Here is a 25,738-nt window from a genome sequence, read left to right as displayed (position 1 = left end):
TCTCTTCTTCACGCTCCCAGGTATCTCTAACATAAATGTCCTGAAACGTGATTAAGTCGCATGTCTACTACACTACACAATGTAGTTTCATTTTGTTGATTTATCAGCAAAGTAGAAAGAAATTATTGTTGTATCTAACTTCTACAATCTTTTATTTCTCCCCAGATTCAAGATCGACTTGGTACATAGAAAGGAGTCTGGCAATTACATCGAGAGACAGTTTTCTATTTTAAACACTAAGGTGAGAGAATCTATTATCATGAAAGCCTTTGAGACTGAAAGTTTCACCGTCACCCCAAACACTCCATAGAAGGCTTTAGGGTCATACAGTATCTTAAAGCTCTAAATTGAAAGGATCTCTATACTAAATTGATACCATCTGCAGATTTTTGAAGCCAGACGCTAAGCCGATTTGGGTCACCCTTATCTTGAACCCTGTGCCATACTCTACTAAATTTTTTCATGGGTGGCGTATTGTAGTATACGTATAGGGATCTGAAGTTGAATCAGTGTCATTTCACTTTAATAATATGAGATTATGTTAGCAATTTAACTGTAATAACTTTTTTTTAATTCCGAGTTTTTTTATTTGAAAACTAGACATAAATGTTTACTGTAAAACAGCAAATCGATAACAAGACATACATTGGTAACAACGAATGTGACACATTGAGAACAGTGAGGTGTTTATCCTGTAAGATAATTCATATCATTGAGCAGCTGACTGTGAATTATGTCTTCTTCCGGAAACACTTCTGCACGTTGTTGCTGGGTGCAAAGTGTTTCCGGACCAAGGCCGCTAAAAATAGCGTAATAATCCCGCATTAAACTTTTTAGCCAGTTCCTTTAAAGATATAAATGTAGCTGCCTATTCGCAGATATACTAAGCTTTCTTTCTCCTTCTATCATAACTAGAGACCAGCTACGTCCTGGTTTACTTTTCAAAACCAAGCAAAACAGTCATTCAAAACTAGCCCTTTGTTTCAAGCTATCTAAAAAGATATCAAGCAAATTTTTCTCAAAAGTGTTTTCAGCATTTAGAGTCTTCAAAAAGCTTTAAGAATAACATTTGATTTTATCTAATGTATATTAATACATTAAAAGCATATGCTTCATTAGAAGATACACCTGACTCTTTCAAGGTTGATCACATTTACCACTTATTTTGAAATTGAGCACTGGAACGCTCGTTTCCTGACTTTATTCATCAAAAATTTGAGCAAGAAGCGCATATATGTTTTAGCTTAGGGTATTAGAAGGAACCCTGGTAAGCTTCCAATCTACAAATCTACAACACTTCTTACTTACAAAATACCTTGCATATATTTCTTTTCAACTTTTAACTTTCCTTTTCTTCCTGTAATATTTGTTTTGGTCTTGACAAGTTCTTGTTTTGATGGCAGTTCATTTTTTACAGCTCAATAAATCAGTCACGGTGAACCATCTGCTATACACAGCATGGCCTGAAGGTGGAGTTCCAAAGGTTTGAAATGCTATATTTAGTACTTGAGATCGCGTTTGGTAGTGCCCTTATTTCTACCTAATGAAAGATGGATATATCTTTTATCATGACACAACTGTCATTTTCTCACTAAATGCGTCTGCTCCATCAGACGTTTAGTCAATCGGCTTATAGAAAATGTCCCAATCGTTAACATTGGAACTTTTGGTGCAAATTTTCAGACAATATTCTAGTGACTCATGCTAATTGCAAACCTGGTTAACTGTACAAACCCAAAAAGACATTAAGAATCTACTTATCAATGTATGCGGCTTTAGTCGGGGAGATTTCTTAGAGACTTAAACTTGTAATGTGAGATACAGTAGACAAATAAATTCATTATTTTAGCTTAATTCAATAAAACTGTCTACTTTAGTTCACATATGTTTAATCTGACTTGAAAGAAAGTATAAGTGATGGAAAGCTGCAACCCTAAGCATATTTTCTATTGAGAGAAATGTCTATATTCATAGTTTGTCGTATGCAAGTATTGTCCATATCAACCCCATTAAAGTTTGAGCGTGTGTTTCCTGATATCAGAGGTGACTACATTTAACTGGTAGATATTGAAAAATTTTGTCCCCTATCTGTCCAAAATTGTAACAAAAGCAAAACTGACGGATATCAGAGAATATTTAGAAGAAAAGTCAGCATTTCTATGGCTCAGTAGTTAGGGTTGAGGACTAATGATCCAGGTATCTGAGGCTCGAGTCACTGAGATTACGACACTTTCCCTTTGAGCTAGGGGAGTCGCCAGCTGTCTGTAATTCCAGGCGTAGGAATGACGAGTTGTGGTCACATCCTGAAGAAAGACCAGGACACTTCTTAATGAGCATAGCCTCTCGGTGTCCTAAAACTACCTTTAGGAGCGAGGAAGTGGCAAATACAACTACATTAAAGTTTAATACTGTTAGCCGATCTGCTGTATAGCGCTCCATGTTTTATAGACACGCGCCGATAGTTTATCGCTTTAAGCGAAAAACTCACAAATAAAGCGTCCTATATTTGAAAAACTGTCGCGGTTACTAATTAAGGCATTGCTAAGCTAACATGGAGATTCGCAAATTGTAAATATTTATAAACTTGTTAAAATATTTACAAAAAATGCTTACTATGTCAAAAACCGGTTGGGAGTTCACGGTACCTGGAAATTGCAATTACTAGAATTTATGGAAAATTGCTTAATCATGCAAGTTTTGTGCTTATTCAACCCTGTCACTTCATACAGTTAGGTTAATATATTTCTTGCTATGATGCAATTCTGCTTTTATAACATACGGAGATCTTTTTCTTATATTTTCAAGTCCAATTAGCTTGCAGACACCTTTTAGTTCAATCTTTCCCTTGCCTGTTTGTTCCAGGAACCTTTGCCATTTTTGATGTTTGTTAAATATGCTATGGAAGTACACACCACTGGCCCACTGCTAGTCCACTGCAGGTAATGAATGCATGCACTTCTGAATTAGTTGCCGTCATTTGCTCCTGCCATTGTTGCCTTTATTCTTATTCAAACAATTCTTTTATGCTCATCAAAATTTACACAACCCTGTGGCCATAAACAATTAACTCAAAGTCTATTCCAAAAATGATACTAGAGGAAGCGCCCAGGGGAATAAATATATGCCAGACGAGCCTCCAAAAACAGGTTGCATGTTTATATACACCCAGCTACTCAGCATGTTTATATACACCCAGCCAGGTAACTAAATTTGATAGTCTTTCCCATTTTATTTACCGTTATCATCATTCTTAATGTCCTTCTTTTTATACTTAATATTAGGAATTTTTATAAATTCTTCAAAGCTGGTCAACGTTTTGAATCCATGTCCTAGACATCTTTCACAAACTAAATTCTTTGGTTATTTTCATATACTGCAAGAATTTTCCCAAAGCTTAGAACCAGGCTACGATGCCCTATGCTTTTTTTATCAGGCTCGTTGTTTTGCTATTGCTTTGGGGCTTTTTCTATCAATATTCCTAGTTTGGCAAACTCTTTTCTGAAAATTGAAGATGATGCAAAATCTTTCATCCTGTCTGTAAATTTGGTGGTTTATTTTCTAGTGCTGGGACAGGTAGAACAGGTTTATTTATCATCACAGATGTTCTGAACAAGCTTGTGTCCACGGATCAAAAGGTGAGTAATTTCCTTACAGAATGAGACTTGACTTTATTGATAAGGTCAAAAAATATATACTAAATCCAGTTAGAAGTAGATTTTATGCAGCTTCGATCCAGAACAGACATTGTTGAAACTTCCTACACCCCCCCCCCCAGGTCAATGTTATTATCAAATACATACGTCCCATCTTTTTGAAAAGGGGAGGGGGTATGCCGTTTGTGCATTATTTGCAATGAGTAGCGTTTGCCTCATCAGTTGTCCCCAGGTAAGGCTTGTAGGTATATTTATGGCTGATGCCGAAGTTATGAAAATACAAGTGCAAAGGGACGATGCCAGATAATGCCATGCTAAATTACTGCACTCTTTTACTTGATTAAAAACGTGTTTAAGAATCGGGGACGGATTTACCGTGGGGTATGAGGGATGCAACCCCCCCCCCCCCTAATATTGTTGTGTCCTTCGGTAAATTTTCCTCCTATTCGACAAAAAGCATTTTCTAATAGTAGTCAGTAGTAATAAAATGATGCCAAAAATTACTTGTTTGTCTTCTTATCCTCTTTACTTTAATTTTAAAAACTGGATTTTAGAAAGGGGCGTTTCCTTTATTTTCCAGGCACCTGAAGGGTATTGCATCTAAAATTGTTTTCTAACACCCCTTACCAATTTTTGTCGCTAAAATCCTTCCCTGCCATGAATGCTTAGTTGTTACAATATTCATGGCGTCAATTATAGCGTTTGAGCGAGCTTGAACGCTGAAAACTTTAGGCCAATGTTGTTTCGTTAATCATACATGCTTTCAACATATGTTAATTTGATTTTAGTTCAATATATTGGACATGGTGAAAACATTGAAGCATCAGAGACAATCCTTAATTCAAACAAAGGTATGTTTTTTGTTTCTTCGACTGATGTTCTTGTTACTGATATTTCATTGAAGAAGAGATCTTTTGACACCACTTTTAATTAACATTATTTTTGACACAAATTCTGGACATGGCCATGACCCCCTGATTATATCAACAACCCCCTCCCTTACTCCTGATCTAGAGTACATATATTGAAATGTCCATGTGCTGCGTCTAAGTACTTGTAGTTTTTCATCCTTAAAATCTTACTCTTTTAGCTAGTGAACTTTTCTTCCAAGATACACAAACTGTTCTTGGAGTTTTTGTTAAACAAAATGTGGGCTGACACTCGAAGTACAGGGTTTTGATTCTAAAAACGTTACAAAATTGTAGAAAATTTTCTATAGTTGATTTAAAGTTCACTTTAGTTCATGTTTAGATGTTTAACTTTGATTAAAGAGTAAAGAATGCAATATATGTATGTATGTATAGCCTTTATTTGTGAAAATAACTAACTTGATGATGGCAATTTTTCTCACAGGAACAATACACATTTTGTTATCGGATGGCTGTTGAAATCTTGCGAGAAGAGAAACACCTTACATATTGATTGCAAAAGCGTATGTGTTCAATGCAGAGCTTCCAGGTTGCTAATTGATTTGTTCGCCGCTGGTTTGTTTACCGGCAGATGTGACAGTATATATGAGTGCCAAAGTGCACCAAAAGTGACAGAGTGCCAAAATGGAGCAGGTATCTATATTGTCTGAGTGTCCACATTCTGTATCTAATGCTTCCACCAAAGAAGGGGAACAGAATTGAGTAACCGGCAGTAAGAAGACTTGTGCCGAAACATGTTTTGGTAGAATGCCGTTATAGCTACAGCATACTGTTACATTGCAGGTAAAATTGATGCATTATCGTCAGTTCCATTTGCACAAGACTTAAGAACATATAGAAGAAGTTGTATTGTCTGATTAGCATGTAATATCGATCATTCTGAGAAAAACAGTCAGCAACACAGGAGTCACTAAGCCGATCATGCGGCATCAAATTCAGGCATCAAGGCCTGATGCAGCCACGTACATAATTAGGTAGATAGCAAATCTCTGTGGAGGAGTGGCTATTTACAAATTGCATTCTGCATGTTTAAGCGATAATCATCAATGCCATTTGTTTACGCGATAATCAAACAACTGCGGTTGGATTCATTGGTAGCATAACATATTTAAGGATTTGATATCATTTGATCTAATTTTCCGGATTTCAGCAGCGAATCTGTGACAAACAAACATGCCAAGTTTAATCAACGAATAACCACAGCTCAAGATTGAGCAATTTTTTCAAAAGAGAAATACCGTTTCTTAACTTGTTTGTCAGCAGCTAGTTGTCGATCTGTCACAGTGAAGAAACCTTGCATGGTTTAGTATTGCCCATTGCCATTTTGTTACCACAGTTTTTAATATAACTTGGATAATAGACGTACCACAGAATGATGGGAAATAAAGCGAGCTCCTCCTAGTAGTCAGAGTAGGGGGGTTTTGAGGGGGCCGTGAATAATAGATACCTAGGATTTCTCCAAAGGAGAATTTTGATAAAGAAGTTTACCTTTCTCAACTGCATTTCCATCCAATTCCAAGAGCAAATTATAAGTTAATGCCAGTTATCCTTTAAACAGGAACCTACCCCTCCCTTCACCAACAGGGGTATTATTCCTCTCACAGAGGCTCGTCAACCAATGGGAGACCAACTTTTGATTGATCACTCTTGGTCCAAAGTAGTGTTTCATGCCGACTACTTATCATTTTCCATCCATTTAGCTTTTCAATTTGCTGTTTTTATCTAGAATAAAGTTTAGGCCTAAGTTATCATAGATGTGACAAAATTTCCCTGTCTGAGCAGATTCAATGATTATAGTTGTGTATCCTTGTATTTGGCTTTTATTGTATTTGGCTTGTATATATTGGCTAAAATGTCATGGCATAGATCCAAACTGGCGATAGGTACCTCGAAGACATGGTGAAGAGCTCAAGAGCATTCAGTGAAAACGTTTTTATCCATACCGAGTCAGGTATCCGAGTCCGGAATAACATGTTCCTTTATGGTTACTGGTCCGGATCCAGATGCTTTTTCATGCTAATCGATCCTGGTAGATTTTGCTTATTATGAAGTTAAGATTATTTAAACTAAATATTGGGTCCCTGCCTCGTTCCATTACAAATATTTTGTAAACTGCAAGTTTCTCCTTTTTCTGTGATTTTTACTAGAATTTTTAATCTTGAGAACAATTTTAATAGCATAAATGATAATGATAAATATTAATTTTAAACAAAATGGGTATATCGTGTTAGTGATTGATAGATTTTTGTAGATTTCTCTTCTTGTATATTTATTTAACAAATTATGTTGCTCAGGTTTTCTTTAGAATATTAGGGTGCGTAATAAACGCGTTGTACATATTTATATATATTTGCGATAGCGCTTGTTAGTGAACATTTGATAACAGATAAGAAAGATATGAGTGAATTTATCAATGTTGCTCTTTTGCTGTTCCATTTATTTGATGGCCGCCTTGAAGATTGTCGCACGAATCCTTTCATTTGACCGAAGCTTGCAAACGGAAGTTTCACATGCTTAGTTGATTTGACCTGGGTTAAAGGTTTATTTTATCAAAAAACGATAACAGATAAAAATTGCAAATGTTTTCAAACCTTTAAACGTCTTCGTTAATTTCGGAAAGGTTTCTCAAAAAATTATCATCACGAAATCAAATGTCCACCCCACTTTTTTTAAAATCGACTTTCTAATTTTTCCAAAACTGGATTAAAAGCATTAGGGGGGGAGGGGTTGTTGGTTTTTTCTCTGAGATCGGAACTTTTTTCATTTTGATTGTCAGTACGGTTCTTTTCAGATCTTAGCTGACATAGATTAGGTGTGTTGGATCGTCAGTTCCGTAGATTAGCATCGGTCGAGGTATGGCAGATTAAATAGACAAAGGAGTCTCGTTAATATGTTTAAAGCCATTGCTAGCTAAAAATACCACTCTGAAATTAGCTTTGATTTGCCCATGAAATTTAACTCTTCTATTGAGGGTTTCAAAATATGTCAAACTTGGTTAACAATAACGAGCGCGATTTCTCTTGCGGTTTACCCAGACCCCAGACTGGAAACTTTGCTGCGCGCCCGCAATATATTGCCCGCGCACACCTCTGCGCGCTTTTGCATATTGGCCGCGCAAAATCCCCTAGATCCCTTGACAATAGGATTTAACATTATTAACAATAAAAATAACTAAGAGTGCATGATTTCAGGCGCGCAGTCTCAAATTTTCAAAATAAACTTGCCCGCGCAAGAAGCAAAGTTTCCAGTCTGGCCCAGACCCCTTTATCACCTCCACCCCTTCATTGCCCACCCCACTGTTTTGGGGCTGGCGCCGCCACTGATCGTTTGGCCGGGGTTTACAATGATGGAAAGGGTTTTATAATTCATTTATAGAAGACTGAAAAATGAACAGACCAGATACACATTCTTTTCATATTCGCTTGACGTCACCATAGGGAAACGGGGATAATGTGAATTCCTCTTCGTCGATCCCCTGTGGTGTATGTTTTCAAGATGACACCCCAAGGCCCAGAGGAGAAGACCTCGAGTGCAAAACGGAAATACTGTCTGCTGAAAGGTAACAATTTGTCTGCTCAAACATACTTTCAAAAGTTTGTTTATTTGTCTTTTTGCGTCATTTTAGCTTTTCTTTAGTCCTGGAATTCGAAGCGATTCGAACAAACATTCCGCTACTACACAACCAGTTTGGAATCCATGTAGCTTACGCCAGAGAAATCCGGCGTGAGATAACAATTTTCCATCGTTTTTCTATCGCTTATCGTTGTATATCCGGCGTGAGCTTTACATGGATTCCATTCTGGCTACACAACTATGCTTAAAGGGTCAACTCTTAAAAGGAACCAAGCTTTTTTCATATTTGAACGACCTACTTAACCCCATCATCAGGGGTGCAGTTTGGGGGTCAGGTGTGGATAAGCCCCCCCCCCCCCCGAAGCTTAGCAAGTGAGTTTTTTAGAATGGCACCCCTGATAGTCAATACTGTATTGAACAGTTGTACAGCTATAATTATTTAACATTATACAATTTATTTATATTGTACCCTTAATGCACAAGATCTATTGTTCTGCCCAATTAGCACTCTTATTTCCATTGAACTCACTATTGTTCCTCCTTTTATCATGTGTGAGTCTCAAGCAGAATGTGTGTATACATATACAGGTTGCCAGCTTGAAACCTCATTCAACTTTATTGCTGGCCATCCTGAAGCCTTGTCGCAATGGAATATATTACTATTCTTTTTTTTCAAAATTTAGTATCCAACATGTTCAGATTTTCTGCTAAAGTGTTTCCAAATCAAAAATCTTCTGGTGTTCTATCTCCCAGCATTGCTAAAAAGGACCCTCAGTGTTGTCTTCTTGTGCCAATGTCCATGATTAGTGGCTCACATTCCAACCTTTGATTAAAGATTGGGAAAACCATGGAAATTCATATTTTCAAGCTCAGTTCAGTTCTGTTAAGGTATTCTTCTCCATTTTCCATTATGGAAAATCTAAAAGTTAGATACAGAAGTACAGCCTGAAAAAAATTAGATATATTGATAAGGCTACAATTTGGTAGAAATTCAAAAGGGCAGGAACAGCAAAATTTTAGACAAACATACTAAATTGATTAATCAAAGACATCATTTACTGTTAGCTGCGCCATCTATAGTTGCTTTGATGTGGATTATTCAAACTTGTCAGCTCACATTCTTGATGGTATTCAGGACCACAACACCCCCTTGAACTGTAAGGGTTCCCTTCAAAGGGTTCCTGCAAAGCAAAGAGGCTCCTGTTATGCTTTGGCCATCTCAGGAACAGCTAAATCTTTTTATCAAACCAGTTACTTAAATTTTAATTTACAAACAAATGATGAGCTAAGCAAAAGTAAGGTGTTAATTCATTTAGTTATACTTGAAAATAAGGTGACCCGAACTATAATTATCTAATCCTATTACAGAGGCTATTCCTGATACAGGGCACAGTATCCAGTCAAGGCCTGGATCTTTTATTAAAATACCATTTCACCATTTTCTCATTAAATAAAAGCTAAGAATGAAATATTGTGTAAAAGCTATTAGCATGATCTTAATAATTTCAGAAAATAAACTCTTGGATTGCAAAAAAGCTAAATTTCTTTGTGGCATTTCTAGAAATGTTTTCTGCCTATAAACCTTTTATAAACACCAATAAACTGTTTCCATTTCACAAGAATTTTTTCGGTTTGAGGTTTCATGCAAGAACTAGTGCATGACATGAATTTGAGCACCCCTGGCCTATTTATACCTGCATCAGGGATTTGCTTTGGCTTAAAATAAAAACAATTCAATGTTTTCTTTCCTGGAAGAATTAGTTTGAAGCATGGTTTCTGTAATATTTTCTTTTTTTCAGTGAAATTAGTTCAACTGTTTCAGTGAACCATTTTTAGCAAGCCTCAAGTAAATAAGTGAATCTTTACAGCCCTTCATCTGAAGAATAATCCTGCACCTGTAATGAGTTTGGTGTGCTATTGTGATGTTTAAACCGGTTCAGGTACCGTGGAGTAGGAGGGCTGGGAGACCCCCAACTTTTTGTCAAAAATGCAAATAATTTACCAATGAATCACCTCTCGAATGAATCAGTCGAGCCTCTTTTTATTCGCTTTTAGCCCCCACTTTATTTAGACCCCCCACTTTTCTCAATTTTCCACAGTGGCTGTTGTTCCATGGTGCGGTGTCACAGTGGCAGCACGATAGGGGAACTAGGGGACATACCCCAGTTCTCAGAAGGATTAGTCTTTTGAATCAAGTGAAAAATGAAAATAATGAAAAGTAAAATCATTTTGTGATGTGACTCTTTAGGAACTGACACAATGTTGTCAAACACTTTGTGTGGTCTCTTCGTTAGGGAATGCTTCCTTACTTTGAAAAGGGCTTGAAACTTCCATCCCTCTCCCCCTACATACACACAAACGGTGGTGACTGGCAGGTCCACCCGGTGCCATTCAGAAATTTGATGAGCGGGCCCCTCTTAAGGAAAAACTTAATGCATCAATCTGTATCCATACGCGTAAGTTTTGCTGAACCGAAACAATGGCCATACCATCTAATTTCCCTGGGTCCCCTACCGAATGAACAGCTCTTCGCATTCAGTTATTAAAATAGTCCCAAGGAAAACTAGGCCATGCACATCATCGACGATATCAAAAGTGACATAAAGACTACTGAAAATTCTGATGTTAAAACGAAGATTCAGAGGCAGCTGAACTTTAGAAAGATCAGGTTGCAGAATAACATATCACTGATTTGCGTGTAAAGGGATAGCCCCCTTTACTAACCCTTTCACAGTCTTAACAATTTAGGCCCTTCTCTTTCAAGTCTTCTCTCTTATCACAGACTATAAAGCTCTGGGAACGGTTAATAGGGGAAAGGATTGAGAGTGAGACCGAAGTTTCTGAAAACCAATTTTGATTCATTAAAGGAAGGCAGACATCAAGACGCGATTTTTGCACTGAAACAAGTTTTAAAGAGATATCGCGAAAAACAAAAAGGATTGCATTGCTTGTAGCATTCATAGACCTCGAAAAGGCATATGATCAGGTCCCTAGGTCGGAAGTTTGGCGATGCATGAGAGAAAAGGAGTAAGTGAAAGGTATGTGCATCTATTACAAGATATGTACGATGGGGTTACATCATGTGTTCTGTGTTGGTAACTCAGATGAGTTTATGATCAGAGTCGGACTGCATCAAGGCTCTGCTCTCAGCCCTTTTCTCTTCGATCTCATAATGGATGTCATTAGTGAAGGAGTTCAGAGTGAAGCTCCGTGGACCAAGCTGTTTGCTGATGATATTGTGATAGTTTGTGAAACTGAAGCGGAACTTCGAAGGCGACTATCAAGATGGAAGAGAGCTTTAGAAGAGAAAGGTTTTAAGATAAATAGAACGAAGACGGAATATCTTCAGCTTAATGACTTTGAAGATCTTGACGACATGAGAAGGGACGAGGAAATTATCAAGAAGATTCCAGCATTCAAGTATTTGGGGACGCATGTGACTGAAGATGGGGAGCTCGACGTGGAGATAAACCATCTGATCCAATATATAATAATAATATAATAATAATAAATAATTTGTTTAAAGTTGGCGTACTAAATGAACGGTTGATAGCTATAAAGAAGCTAATTAAGGCCAACTATCTAATAAGAGTTAGTATGAAATAAAAATATATGATACAATATTAAAAAGGTTGCGAATGGAACTTTTGGAGAGAGCTCTTAGGTGTGCTGTGCGACAAGAAGCTGAATGTCAGGCAGAAAGGCATGGGTACAAAACAGCTGTGCGCCCAGCAAACCTTTACATCAGTGAAACCTGGGCAGTGAAGAAGGCACAGGAGAAGAAGATGAATGGTGCAGAGATCAGGATGTTACGCTGGGTGTGTGGAGTCACGAGAAGAGACAAAATCAGGATTGAGCCCTTCCTACGGGCCCTTTCAAAACCACAAAGCAACCCTAGAAGAATAGTACCAGTCCACTCCTGATGAGTGTGATATGACTGACTTTTCACCAGTTTTACACATTCAAGAATGGAAGATAATCAATAATATGATAGAAGCTAAGAATCTAATAAAGTTGAACCAGGGGTATAGTGGCAGAGGGACATGTCGACTATAAAGGGGGTATAGTCAACCTTATTTAATAAGTTTATCAGAAATTTTCAAAAGTATTGTCTTTAGCCGTCTCCCACTTTGCCCCTGGGTAGATCAGTATGTCTCATGCATTAAAGAATACAAACTTAAAAGACGCAAGGATCAGATTTGTTCAATGAAGATCAGATTTCTAGAAATTATTGGGAAAATGAAAGGGCAAAGCAAGTGACCACCCTGATCCTCAGAAGAAGAATAGTAAATAAATCAGTGACCTATTCTTTCCACAAGAGGATTCTTGAATTGCTTATTGATCGGATAGAGATAAAAGACTATGGACCAACTAACATTTCAAATGAATCTCGTGCATTTGAGGAAGGAGGAATAATCAAAAACACTTTTCCAAAAAAGTCAAGTAAAAATAATTGGAAAAAGCAAAAGATCTCAGGTATTTAGGAACATAAACCGACAAGTGTGAAATTACAAAGAGACAGTGTTGTGCAGACATGGCCGGTTCAAAAATTGAAGCAATTGGCTCATAATAAATCGGTACCCTTTTCTGGGGGCAATCCCCTTTCAAAGTTTGTTTCTTAATCTATTTCTCCGTCACAAGAAATTATATGTTTCAAATCGAATTAACATCTTGATTCTTTCCTAAAATTTTGCAATCTTTAGCAAAACAGAGGATGCAATTAAACTTGGACTTAATTAAGATCTAGCAAGTTGGATTAGAGGGTAGGGCCAATATTTTATCAGGGCCTGGTAAGGTTTACAAAGGCATGCCCTGGCTCGACCTGCAAGAGAAAAGGAGATGCTAGGTGGAAAATTGTATACAGTTTATCGATTGTTTTTACTGAATGGCGAAAGAGTTCCGTGACACATTGTTCCGCATAGCAAAATTGACTAAGGCGCCCTTATATTACCCAAAACAAAACACAAACGACTTTAACATGCATCGTAACACAAGGTAATATGCAACTTAATCCTTTCCCACTTTATTTACAGCTGCATCTATATCTTTTGCGTCAGTAAATTTAAAAGCACGTCATTTGGCATATGTGATTGTTTCCTTCAAAACAGGCTGTGGAGGTGCCAGTCACTAGGGGAGGGCAATTTGGCTACGGCGTTTCAACGTCAAAAATACCCCTTTACCAACAGGGAATGCATATCTTACCAATGATATCTTGATTGTTTTCAAGGGAACACTAATAGCCAGTTTTTGATTACGTTAAGGCAAGGGACGGTTTTTTCCGGGGGATGTAGGGGCTGCGACCCCAACATATTGTTGTGTTTTTCGGTAAATTTTGCTTTGATTCGGTAAAAGAATTTTTTGGTGGTCAGTAGCAACAGAACAATGCAAAAATTTACTTTGTGTATCTTCTTATCTGCTTTCTTTGAAGTTGAAAACTGGATTTTAAAAACTGGGTGTTTTTGCCATTTTCCAGTCACCTGGAGGGCGTGGCATCAAAATCAAATCCAACACCCTTCCCCCAATTATTGCAGCTTAAACCCGTCCCTGGTAAAATTTTTTTAAAATCATAGATATACATCACAAAACAAATACGTTGCTAAATATGACACTTAGCCCAAAATTCTCTCATCCAGTTTTGACAAAATATGAAACTGATTCATGTCAAGAACTGGGGGACCTGTACGCCCATCCCCTCCCTCCCCCTGAGGTGCTGCCATTAAAGACAGACATCCAAAGTTGCCTAGCACATTATACTGTCGAGAAAAATCCCCCTAGCCATTATAAAACGCGATTTTCCTCATAACACTTCAAAAATTGTCATTTTTTACTTTTGAAACTTTTTGGTTTCATTCCAGATACACACAAGGAAATTTATTCAATAATTCCTATTTTTGTCGATGGGAATAAAAACAATTCAAGCATGTTAAGTTGCTCAATAGAACTTCAGAATTTTATATTTTATGGAAGAGCAAGCATTCCAATGACCATTTAGGTTGAAAGCTCTTCGGAATGTAAAATCATAGGTGTGGGAGACATAGGAGCTGGTATCAAACTACATTCAGGCAATCCCTTCTCAATGAAGCAATGGTATTCGGGCAACCTCCATACTAAGCCCCAAAAATGTTATGTATCCGGTACGACCATGTGTAATATGCTGGAAGAACGATGTCTAAAAGGTGATTGGTGTCAAAAAACGATTAGAAGTGCAGAAAGCCGCTTTTGATTGGCTTTTACTGACCAATTACAGCTATCTAGCTGCCAATTTGAGTTGAGAGTCTTCTCTTCAAAAACGAAAACGAGTCATTGACTCCCCAAGTCTTGCATATTTAGCATGAGTTTCACTGTCCCATATATCAGTTAGGGGGCTGCATAAATTTTTTGACAAAGGAGCTAACTAGGCCGAAAGGGAGCTAAAATATTTTCTTCACATGGTTTAAAGCAATAAGATTTACTCCTTGTCTTCCAACAGGCCGGACCTTCTCAGCTTTGAATCCGATCAAAGCTTATTAAGCAGACACTCAGTTTGTCTTTCAAGAAAATTCTTTTCTCTTAATTTTTCTTTGGGTTAAAGTATAAATTTTGTAAGTAAAAGTTAAAATGGTTTATAAGAGAAAAATCTGTAAGTTTAATGATCTAAATATGAAAAAGCTGCCGCTTTTTTAAGTTCAGAACTTTTCGATTAAACTTCCAAAGAAGAAAATAAATTCATAACTTCTTATTTTCTTTGGCATTGAATTCTAGTGATTAAATTTCTACTGAGTTTCTTTGAAATTTGAGTTGTTTGGTACAATACAAGGATTACTCCCTTTTTGTTTCATTTATCTCCCATTTTACTATTAAATCATTATTTCGAAATTCCAAGTAATTCCACAAAATCACGACCTTCTTTTATATGACTTTTTTTCAAGCCGCTTTGAAACTTTGTCTTGTTGTCTTTTCCACATGCAACAATGGTCTTTAATTCGTGGTTTTTTATCAAAAGTTTTTCAGGAAAAGACAACTTTTCTGAAAGTGTTTATGACGTGAAATTCTATATTATTTTATCCTTGTATCTCCAAACGAAAGAACCACACACAGAGCTTTTTCCATGTTACTGATCCCTTCACAAGGTGTTGACGTTAACACTGTCATAAATGGTAGGGGAGTATTTTTATTTCTCGCAAAATTATGGCAATTTCATGACCATACGATCTAATGAATGCAACGGGAATAAAAATAATTTCTTCCACGTTTTACAGTCCAAATGGTATCGGATTTGGCATGTGCGAATTTTAGACCCTAAACTATGGTTGCTGTGGCAACTGGTTAGTCACCAAACCCCTTTTTCGATGAAGGAATTTAATTATTTTAAATATTTTGTGTAATTATCCTTGTAAATTATGATGTGAATATTTAAGGTTATCGATAAATACTGATTGGGCTTGCGTAATCTGTCGGTCTAAATTGACCAATCAATGATCGTTTGAATGGCATTGCACTTTTGATTGGCCAGTTTTGAAAGACAGATGGCTTAAGCCACTTAAGTATCTGCCGATTGCTTTGAACTTGTGAATAGCCTAAAATCTTAAAGAAATAACTGGTTACAAAGAAGTTTACTTTTCGGATAATATGTTGATGATTAATTCACGTTTTGTTTATTGATATCGGTTTGATAAGTATTGATAATGCATAACCTGTGAAATGCAAGTTTCATTCGTTGTTTTTTGCTCTGTTAATGAAATCTATGAAATGACGTCATTTGTAGAGAATATCTCTGCTTGTTAACGCAGGTTCAATGAATGATTAGAGTAAACTCTTAGAGAAAGACAATCTATATGTTTTCTGAATTTTCTGCTCAACACAACTCAACGTACATCGTGAAAAAATCTCTCTCTACGAATCCTTAGCGCTCAATTCAATTACCAGCTTTTATAGAAGCAAACAAGGAACTAAAATTTATCTTGGCCAATCACAATCAATTTTAACTACTACTCAAGCCAATAAAAATTAAGAATACGATTGACGTAGTTAATCCTATTACAATAGGTTGCTTCCAGAAAATTCTGGCTGGATCCTTAATCTACTGTCTCGGCCTCAAAGTGAGGCTTTTACGTAAATTGCATAGTTCCGTAGTTATGTAACACAAGCATACACAATAGAAAAAAACGTGTTGATTTAAGAAAAATAGGTTAAGAATTTACTAGAATACCGAAGAAAGCGCGATGGGGATTCCCCGACATCATTAGTATAGTTTGTCTACACATCTTCTACTACATTCCTTGATTAATATCATTGGCTGCAGTGCACATCTCAGTTAATGCTTGACGTGTTGCCTCACTCCTCATTTTTCTTTCTTCTGCAAAAAGTTTTTAAGATTTGGTTTGTCTTGGCACCGTTGATGTAATTGTTTCAGCATCTTTTTGGTCTTGTTTTTCTCTCTTTGTCCGTCGAATATGCTGTGTGATTCTGCTGCAAAATCTGCTGTCTTAACAACCCTGCTGTCGTTTATTTCACGGATACTCTCATAAAACCATAATTCCAAAACAATTTCTGGCACCAAAACATAACAGGTCAGAATTTGAAAAAGGCGCTTGAAAAGACACCAACCACTGAAGCATTTTAAATCTTACTAAAGCTTTTCGTCTGACCCTTTCTAGAGTATAGAAATCAGAATATTGATAGAATAATCATTTCATCTTTGGAAGCATGTTAGACGAAAAGCTTAAGTATGATTTAAGAAGTCATCTACAACGCATTCTCGTTTTCACAATACTTCGTTTGATTTCCAAGTTGATATCCTAATTGGTATTACCTCACGTCGAGTATTGAATACGTTTTCCTAACATAAAAGCGTTTGTTATCCAATGGCAGCGAGTATATTGATCACGAGGAAAATTGCATGTGAATAAACAGTTTAATAATTCAATCTTAGAGCATCTTCAGTCTCCTTTTAAGCCCAAAGACATTCTTGTAGCGATCTGTAATAGGGTCTAGAATACCTTATAGGCATTATCCATTGTTTCGAACTCCAGAGAGTGTTTGTTGAAAGTTCTTTAAGCATAAATCTTTTCCACCTTTCAATGCCATCTTTTCAATGCCATGCTAATGTTTTGCCACTAATGCTCCTTCGTTCTATTCAAGTTTTGCTTTATTTTGAAAAAATTCCTTTGTTGCCCCTATTTTTAATGGCGTTCATGGTTTCCCCCATTTAGTCATATTTCTGTCTCCAATATTTTGTTGCTATGTCAAGATGAGTTAAAGCCATTGACGATTCTTAGGTGGCCGCGTAAGAACCTTGATTATCAGCGAGACAACCTCTTTGCCTAGGCACAACAAAGAAAATAAATAAGTGCTTTTACGTTATCGTACGTTCCAAACCTCGAGAAGATTTAGAAATTTGTATCTTTCTTTTTATAAGTCCTGATACTATGATGACAAGTATTGTCTTTAGTTATCTATATAAGTAAACTGTCGTGCATACAAAGAGGAAATAATTCCTTGGCTTGTCGTAGGTATTAAATCTCCCAGACCTTTATAAACATGTAATAATGGCATATTAAACCGTCAGCTCTTCAAATGAGCCCCAATTGTTGAAACAATTCAAAAATTTCATTTATAGTAACCTTTCTTTTGACTAGAACACAGTCTATAAGAAGATCGCTTTAACCAAACAGAACGGCAGTCGTTTGTGTATGAAATAATGCGTCTTATAATCTAAATAAATTTGATAAATAATCAGCTTTGTTTTCTCAGATATGCTTGTCTAAATTTCGCCCACAAGTGTAATAATGCAATATATTTTTCATTAAAGATTCAGCAATTTTCAAAACCACAATTTTTATCAGTGGCAGACCGACCTTTTTTGAAACAACGATTTACAATTGTCCAAATGAGAAGATTATCTTTATGGCGATTCTCTCCCTCTTATATCTTCGACAACTATAAAAGAAGAACATACTCCTTCAGTTTTCCTATAATTATCATAACTGTTTACAATTGTATAATTTTGCAAGCAGTGGCAACACAGATATCCTTCAATGCATTTTTCAGTCCAGATGCTTATTGTTTATCAAAGAGAATCCCTTCCCCCAATGCCACTGTGACTCTTCAGCCGAATGTCTGGGACGTCAAAATCATTTCAAATTTGAACTTGTACAGCACAGGTAGGAAGGGGGACTTTCTACCAGAAAAAGGGGGACTTTCCAAACACTCTTGAAAGGACACTCCCAAAAAATGGGCTTTTTAAAACGTGCCCACCCTCGTTCAGTCGTCCTTGCTTTCATTGAAATCAAGTTTATCGTGGTCCTTTGCTTCGATACTTGTTGCTACAAATCTAATTATCATGAAGTCAGAATTTACTTGACCTTGAACGACACGTTGACTTCATTTTGAGATCTTGTTTCAATGATGATCTTTTCTTCTCGACCCATCGTTTTCGGTTCTTCTAAGTTCGATAGTAAAAGCAGTCTCTCCTGGTGAGTCAATCTTCAAGTATCAATTGAAGGCTTAATGGCATGCGACAGGGATTACTTGAGCACATTGAAATGATCTTCAGCAAAATACACGAACTTAACTCAAGACTGTAACTTATCAGCGAACAAGCTCCATTCATTGCACATAGTAAGTGTTATTGCTACTGGGCAGTGGTGTAGCGAATGGGGGTATAGGGGCGTGTGACAGCCCCTATGAGTTGGCCGGTAGTTCGTCAGTTGGTCCACAAAATCCTTATCTTGTCATTAAATGTGTCTATCGTTAGCTGAAATAGCACCTAGATTTTTCTTCTTCTTTGTCTTTGTCGGTATATTTTAGTATTGATGACTCCCCAGTCCCCCTATGTGGAAGGTCAAGGTAGGCTGCAAGCTAGGAAAGTCAAACTAGGGTTATAGGTCTTCACCTCCCAGCTCTGCGTACAAAAAGTGCCAGATCATAGAGAACATTTTGCCTTCCCCATCCAGGAAATTGCGCTGTTTTCTCGGACGTTTGGCACTCAATACTTCAGCCAAGACTCTAAGGAAATAACATAACAATCATCTCTAAAGCATCCTCAGAAATTCTTTTTTTGAGACTTCTAACACATTCATTGCCAATATATTACTGAGAGTAAAATATGCCTTATTCTGAATTTCTTAACTGCCTGTTACAGGGTCTGATTTTTCCATCATGTATTCACTTCTGATGTAGTTGAACTATTTAATATAACATTTACTGGATTTTCGTGCCTATCTGAAGCTCTGGTTTCAATACAATCACTGAAAATCTCTTCCTCCTCTTGAGAAAATTTTTATCTTTTTAATATCTGATGACCGTGTAACAAACTTTACCTCTAGAGCTACAAGGATGTAACTATTGTCAAGTTAGAAAAATGCAAGCACAAGACCGGTATAGTTGTCCAATCAGTGCCGGATGCCTAAAGAAAAACTACCAGTGGAGTCCTAGAGAAAAAACGAGCTTCTTCTGTCTACACAAGTGTGTGGAAATTGAAGTCAAGTGTGTAGACAGAAGGAGTTCGTTTTCTCTCTTGGACTCCATGGGTAGTTTTTCTTTAGGCACTCGGCACTGATTGGACAACTATACCAGTCTTGTGCTTGCGTTTTTCTGATTGGCCTATTTCGATCCATAACAGGGTATTGTCAAGTTGAAAGGTTGACATTGGAAATATCGCAAAGACATCTTCTATAATGATGAAAATTGGGATTGATAAACTTTATGTATTTATCTATGATGGTAATCACCTAAATATACATTTCTTGCACTAAGAGATAATCAACGCCACAATACAAGATTCGTGCGATATTAATTCCCTTTAATATCATCAAAAGCAAATATTCAGCATTAATCAGTGATGTATTTGTACTATGGCGTATTAACAGAATATAGGCGGTAGTGATACTGAAAAAGTGAGTTTTAAAGTAACAGTTGATACTAAAGGCAATCCACAGTGACGTAAGCCATTTGTCAATCAGAATTGGCTAATAAATCCGTTGATTCGCCAAAAGTTTATTGACGGATGTCTTAAGTCACTTAGTATCTGTCGATGCCTTTAAGCAACAATTGACATGAAAGGTCACAGTTATGATATAATGACACAATTTTAAAATAAAATAACAATTTTCATATCAGCATTTTGGTTGTCAAAGTAAGTCTCAAATTGTCAAAACAAATCTACTGAAGATAACATCCGAAATTGTAAAATTAGGACAATTAATGGCTTTTCAGCAAGAAATATTGCCTTTCTTTCCAAACTTCAACTCATAAGTTTGTTTGATAAGTTAGCAAGTCAACAGAAAGTCTCTGAAAAGCAGCACATTTGTTTGTTTTAAGCTTTTTCTGCTTAAATGATGACTATGAAATTTTTGTAAAAGATAAGTTGGTAACACAATTAAACAGTATTTTGACAATCTGTTAATACTTTTATATGTTACGTATTTATGCTCCGTTGCCTTTTCTAATATTTGTCCTTTTATATTGTTTCTAAAGGTTATGTTGCTGAATCAGTTTTGATCTTGTTTATGTTAACAGTTTTCGTTAAGATTTGTCGTTTTTCCTATCTCTTTTCAGTCTGGTATGAACTCGATTCAACGTGACACTTAAAAGCCATATTAAACCTTTATTCGATATCTAACAACGTTAATACTTTCAACGTTAGCAACAATAGTCGTGTTATTGCCTGTGATATTAGTTGGTTCTTTGTTGTATTACTGTTTTTATGCTAATACAATTTAAATTTGGTGAGCAATAGCATTGGTCGGGTTATTATCTTCTCCGATATGGTCTCGTTTAGTTAGTTTAGGTGCCCTGTCATACGTTTAGATTTGTTGTTGATTTTATTCTTATTTACTTTGTAACTGTTAACTATATTTTCCCTATAGGCTTCTTTGGGTGATCTTAGAATGATGTCTAAAGGAGATTTAAACCAGCCTTTGAAGAATGTCGTTATTAACACTATGCACATGCTTTACTTAAAAGTTATGCCCATAATAATTTTTCAAATGATATTTTGTGATTAGTAAACGTCTTTATTTCTTCTAAATGCCAGTAAGATATTAAAAATTCCGTCGGATTCTATAAAAGTTGACACACTAAATGTCTCACAAGTTTAATGAAAACAGGTAAGATAAATGTTTAAAGACATAGGTCAGATCAAAACATCCAAAGATTGGAATGCTCTTTCGGGAGCGATTGTACTTTATAAGCAGCATGGTGTGACTGAGAACAATTTCATTTGTAAATCAATGAGTATAGTATCTTGGTAAAAGAAGGATTACACTAGGATTACACTAAGATTACACTAAGATTAACTGACGCGTGTTTCTAATCTCATGCACGATTAGAATCACTTATAGGACTTCTTTGAAGATGTGACATACTAATATGTACATCGATCGTGGAGGGGGGGGGGTTTGGGGGTTCATTGAAAACATTAATCATCATCGTCATCATCATATTATGATAATGCGATATAATGAAGGATACTAAAGCTCTTAACCTATCAAACTGCCTAATACTTTTTAAGCGTATTCACATTTTCACTTTTCGTTATAGCAGAAATCGTCATGTCCTTTCTCAAACACCATAACCGATTTCGCATTCATTTTGATTCGCGGCCAATTGTTCCTCTCGTCTAGTTATAATTTTTTTCGCCAACAATCATTATCATCAACATTGGCAAACTCTATTTCTGCGAATAGAACTGTCGCCAGGAATCGGAATTAACTGTCATTTGCAAGATGTGAAGCCCCATAATCTGCACCCCAGCATACTTGTAGGAGAGGGACTGTTTACTTCTGTTGCTTTTTGCTCATATTCGGATATTCTGTCAGTATTTTTTCTCTATGTATGCCTTTTCTTTCAGAGGCTGCTTGTACAAATCCTTACTGAATAAAATGTTTGCAACTATCCGCATTAAAGCGAACAGAGACCTGCTCAATCCATTTAAAGATAATTTCGTCACTGTTTCCCGTGTCAATGCTGTGACTATATAATGCTGTAAAAACGAATTGGCTCTGTCTCAAGTTTTGATAATCACAGTCGTGGATCATCAAACCATGATCTATCGTTGATTACGGGTAAGTTGCTATATCTATAGTCCTCAAAGAAACATACCAATCACGGTCATGGATCACAATCAATCCCCAATCATGATCGATCATTGATAGGTGGCAAATGGACTATCTTTGTTATTGTTTTACCATGCTTAATCCTTAAAGAAACATACCAATCACGATCATGGATCACAATCAATCCCCAATCATGATCAATCATTGATTTTCGTTTTTTGTTGTATTGCTTTACCATGCTTGATGTTAGAAGTGGCTTTAACAAAAACAATCACAGCTGATATCTGATTTCATTCGATCAAGATTGCGCGAATAAAGAGAATAGTTTTTGTGGTTGACGACCAATATTCCCTCACGTGGTTTTTGATTGCATAATCTTTAATCACAAAAAAGTCCTTAAGTGTTGATTTTGTAATCATCTTACACAAGAATTTCTGAATTTGTATCATATGATTTTAAAGAGCAGCAAAAAAATGTCTCTTAATGTAGCTAAAATAATCAGCTAAAATAATATTTACTAACATATATTGCAAGTAAAAAGATTGCGTTCTTCTGATTGATTATTGCTGTTTTGGCTTTAGAACCAAGCCAAGTGAATTGATAGAAAAAGAGCATGTACTCATTCGGCTCTGAATGGATTCTCTCGATGTTTTCCTCATCCAAGATGAATAGATTAAGCTGTTTGTTGATACTTATGGCTGTTTATAATGTTCTTATATAGTCGATAATCGAATATTAAAAAACAGACTTTTATGACGTCAGCTTTTGACTTGATAGACAATATCTGACAATGGTTCAAATCTTCTATGTTACAGATCAATTCGCTTACTGTCACTTTACGGAACTTTTTCAGATAATTTTTTAAGCAGTGAGGTTTCCTTATCTTTTTTCTTAGTAGAGAGTGCGGGAAAATAACCGACCCGAGCGAGGTCCGAACTCACGACCCTTGACTTTGTACGTCAAGTGCTCTACCGCTGAGCTATCGGGTCGTGCTTATCTTTTTTCCTTATCTTATTTTCAAGCAGTGAGGTTTCCTTAATTTATTTCAGGACTTTTAGGTATCGAAAAAATGTTGAAGAATTTTTAGTAATAATGTTTTAAAACATCATAATCATTTTGGAATGAATTGACAAAAAATTCATTAGCTTGAACAGTGCAAACCAATTTTAATGCGCGACGCTCGATTTTTAGATTCTGAAGTTTCATAAGCAAACGAACTGTTTACATCAAAATTTTGTGCAATTCAATATCAGTCGCGCTGCTTTTAGCTGTCGTTATAGCTCGGACGGAGCCTGGTCTCGGGCAAGCAGATTTACCGACCAATTGTCTGTTTTTATGCATATAAGAGCAGGACTATCTTGAGAGACGAAATCCAAGAATAACTTGCACAAATGCCTCTTCGTTGTTTTGACTGGATTATTCATTCGGGGCAACGAGTAATTTTTTTAAATCTGGATGTAAAACAAGTTGAGCTGAACTTTTGAGATCATATTTTTTCTTCTTTAATTTTAATGGCGTGGATGCAGTATAATTGTTTTCGCTAGAGTAGTTAAAAAACAACTAATTTTTCAATCTGATCTTTTTATATCTAATGAAATATTTGTGGCTTTTGAAGAAGATTTTTCTAGCAATTTATAATCTATTTTCTTACATCTTATCCTGAAATCCATCTGCTCTAAATTATTTTAATCTTTTTCATTATTCAGATAGGATATTTATTTATTGGTTCATTTTCTTTTTTGGCTCGAATTTATTCCTTTAGGGGGTCAAATTGTATGTAGATTTATTTAGCGACGAACTGATAAGCCTGTCAATTAATTTGTCTTAAAATTAACCTCTAAGACCAAACGAATCCTAATGATCAAGTTCCCAATCCACTCTATTTGTTATCTATAAGAATTAGCGTTAAAACGACAGTAAATTATTTTGTCTGATGTAAATGTTTTTAAAGTATTTATTATCGTCTTTAATGATCTTGAATTATTAGGTTTTGATTCGATCAATTGTTATCCTAGGCTGGTATGTCTTTATGAGAAGACTGGATGACGTAACAAACTCCAAAAGTAAGTTTAAAAACATTCTTTGAACAGGACCCTAAGTGTGCTTCAGGGATCTGTGCCAGAGCCTTTCCTTTTGAAGATCTAGTCCATTAGTATTTTTTTTTACTAATGTTTAAAAAGACCACCAGTGGCGTAAACTGGAAAATTTGTGGAATTGAGAGAAGGGAAATTAATATTTAAAGGTGGCTGATCAAGATTTAGCTTGACGAATAAAGATAATCTCCTAATAAGCCTTGATACCCCTATTAAACATTTTACTGTTTAGAAGCAATTTACAAGATGATATTTTGAAAGATGGCCCGATTAATCGGTGGGCAAGACTGTCCTAACCATGCCCCCTTATTTCTTCCCTTCGGCTTCTTTCACCACCGAGACCAGTAAAGAGGAACAACAACTAGTTTTATGTTGTGAAGTTGAGGATGGCCAATAACCCTTAAAATAGAAAATATTTTTTGCCAAAGGCAGTTTGAAATCTTATTATTGGCAATCCTGGACCATCTTCATTAAGTTACCTGCTTTTAAATGATATCAAATAATGAAGTTTTTGGTCATACGTGCTTTATCGTCATCTATTTTGTTCTAAAGAACCAACTGTAAAAAGAGGTCAACTGTAATTTACAGTGGTCATGTTATTCAGTGCAAATAACAAAACAGCGTTGTTGTGGCCTGCTGATAACCCAGATTTTGTGTTTGGTTGCGATTGTGACGTAAAAGGGGGTTAGCAAGCTGCACGCATTAGCGTTATGGAATCTGTTCGGGAGATGAATCATGCCCGTCTTCCAGACATGCTCCCGTTTCAGGGTCATTGCACATGCGCATTATCACTTGAAGCCCTGGCTGGAAGTTAAAGAGTTGTCTGGTCACATACAGAACAGCTATGCGAATACTGTTATTAATGCGCATGTGCCATGACCACGCAACATTGATTGGTTCAAGATGGTATTGTTTCGAAACAAAGAACTAAATGTTTCGTCTCCTGAACAAGAATATGTTATATGCTAAAAAACAAGCGAGCTAATGGAAAGATAAAGGCATTGGTTACCTTATTGCGGTACTTTGCAAGGTGCTCCCACTTTACTAAGTGTCTGTCAGTGATTGCGCAGAAGCTTTTAACGCAATTAAATAAGCTTGCTGCAAAGTAGCGATTTTGATTTATAGTTCAAAGTTTGGAATGATTTGCCAAATAACTGTAAAAAAGTTTCCTTTCCTCCCATCGTAAGTTCTTAATCCTTCGGTTACAATTAGTTCTTAATTTGAAGCCTCATTGATCCAACCAGCTATCCCCTATATTCCACCTAAACAGGATTTTTGTATAGCTTTTGGTGCTACAGTATTGTTTTGTGTTAAGGTCAATAGGTAGCCATGCCTATCATACTCCCATTTGCATCGTTTTTGTTTTCTTGTAAAATGTACTTTTTTAGACTGTGTATGTATATATTAAAAAGTTCTTTAGTTCAATTGTTTGTGAACAGAAGCTTTTCGCGGAC

General features: G+C 36.3%; 2 protein-coding genes across 4 annotated transcripts in view; both read left to right on the top strand.

Annotated features, from left to right (window-relative positions):
• The window catches only part of LOC135696181 (tyrosine-protein phosphatase non-receptor type 13), an 83,870-nt gene that overhangs the window by 46,267 nt on the left and 11,865 nt on the right, over nucleotides 1-25,738 (top strand). For 2 of the 3 annotated variants that reach the window (XM_089113527.1, XM_089113525.1), the window contains 8 exons: nucleotides 166-241; nucleotides 1,418-1,483; nucleotides 2,863-2,939; nucleotides 3,563-3,635; nucleotides 4,442-4,504; nucleotides 5,007-8,141; nucleotides 21,987-22,200; nucleotides 24,207-24,254. In XM_089113527.1, coding sequence (XP_088969653.1) covers nucleotides 166-241; nucleotides 1,418-1,483; nucleotides 2,863-2,939; nucleotides 3,563-3,635; nucleotides 4,442-4,504; nucleotides 5,007-5,075 — 424 coding nt within the window. In that variant the 3' untranslated portion in view covers nucleotides 5,076-8,141; nucleotides 21,987-22,200; nucleotides 24,207-24,254. The remainder of the gene's footprint in view (nucleotides 1-165; nucleotides 242-1,417; nucleotides 1,484-2,862; nucleotides 2,940-3,562; nucleotides 3,636-4,441; nucleotides 4,505-5,006; nucleotides 8,142-21,986; nucleotides 22,201-24,206; nucleotides 24,255-25,738) is intronic. The other variant, XM_065215479.2, reaches the window with a different exon arrangement.
• Nucleotides 11,223-12,078, top strand: LOC148958160 (uncharacterized). The gene is made up of 2 exons (XM_089113550.1): nucleotides 11,223-11,575; nucleotides 11,787-12,078. Exons 1-2 carry the CDS (start codon nucleotides 11,223-11,225, stop codon nucleotides 12,076-12,078), a joined length of 645 nt encoding a protein of 214 aa, XP_088969676.1.

This window comes from Rhopilema esculentum, chromosome 17 (assembly GCF_057945365.1).
Source record: "Rhopilema esculentum isolate cy_ngs chromosome 17, ASM5794536v1, whole genome shotgun sequence".
Lineage (NCBI taxonomy): Eukaryota > Metazoa > Cnidaria > Scyphozoa > Rhizostomeae > Rhizostomatidae > Rhopilema > Rhopilema esculentum.
Note: the sequence above shows the minus strand (reverse complement) of the source record. Positions and strands in the feature narration are given on the sequence as shown.

Coding starts and splice junctions, on each gene's coding strand:
- LOC148958160 (XM_089113550.1), top strand. CDS start 11,223: ATGGGGTTACATCATGTGTTCTGTGTTGGTAACTCAGATGAGTTTATG. Junction 11,576..11,786: donor AAGAAGATTCCAGCATTCAA/GTATTTGGGGAC, acceptor AATATTAAAAAG/GTTGCGAATGGAACTTTTGG.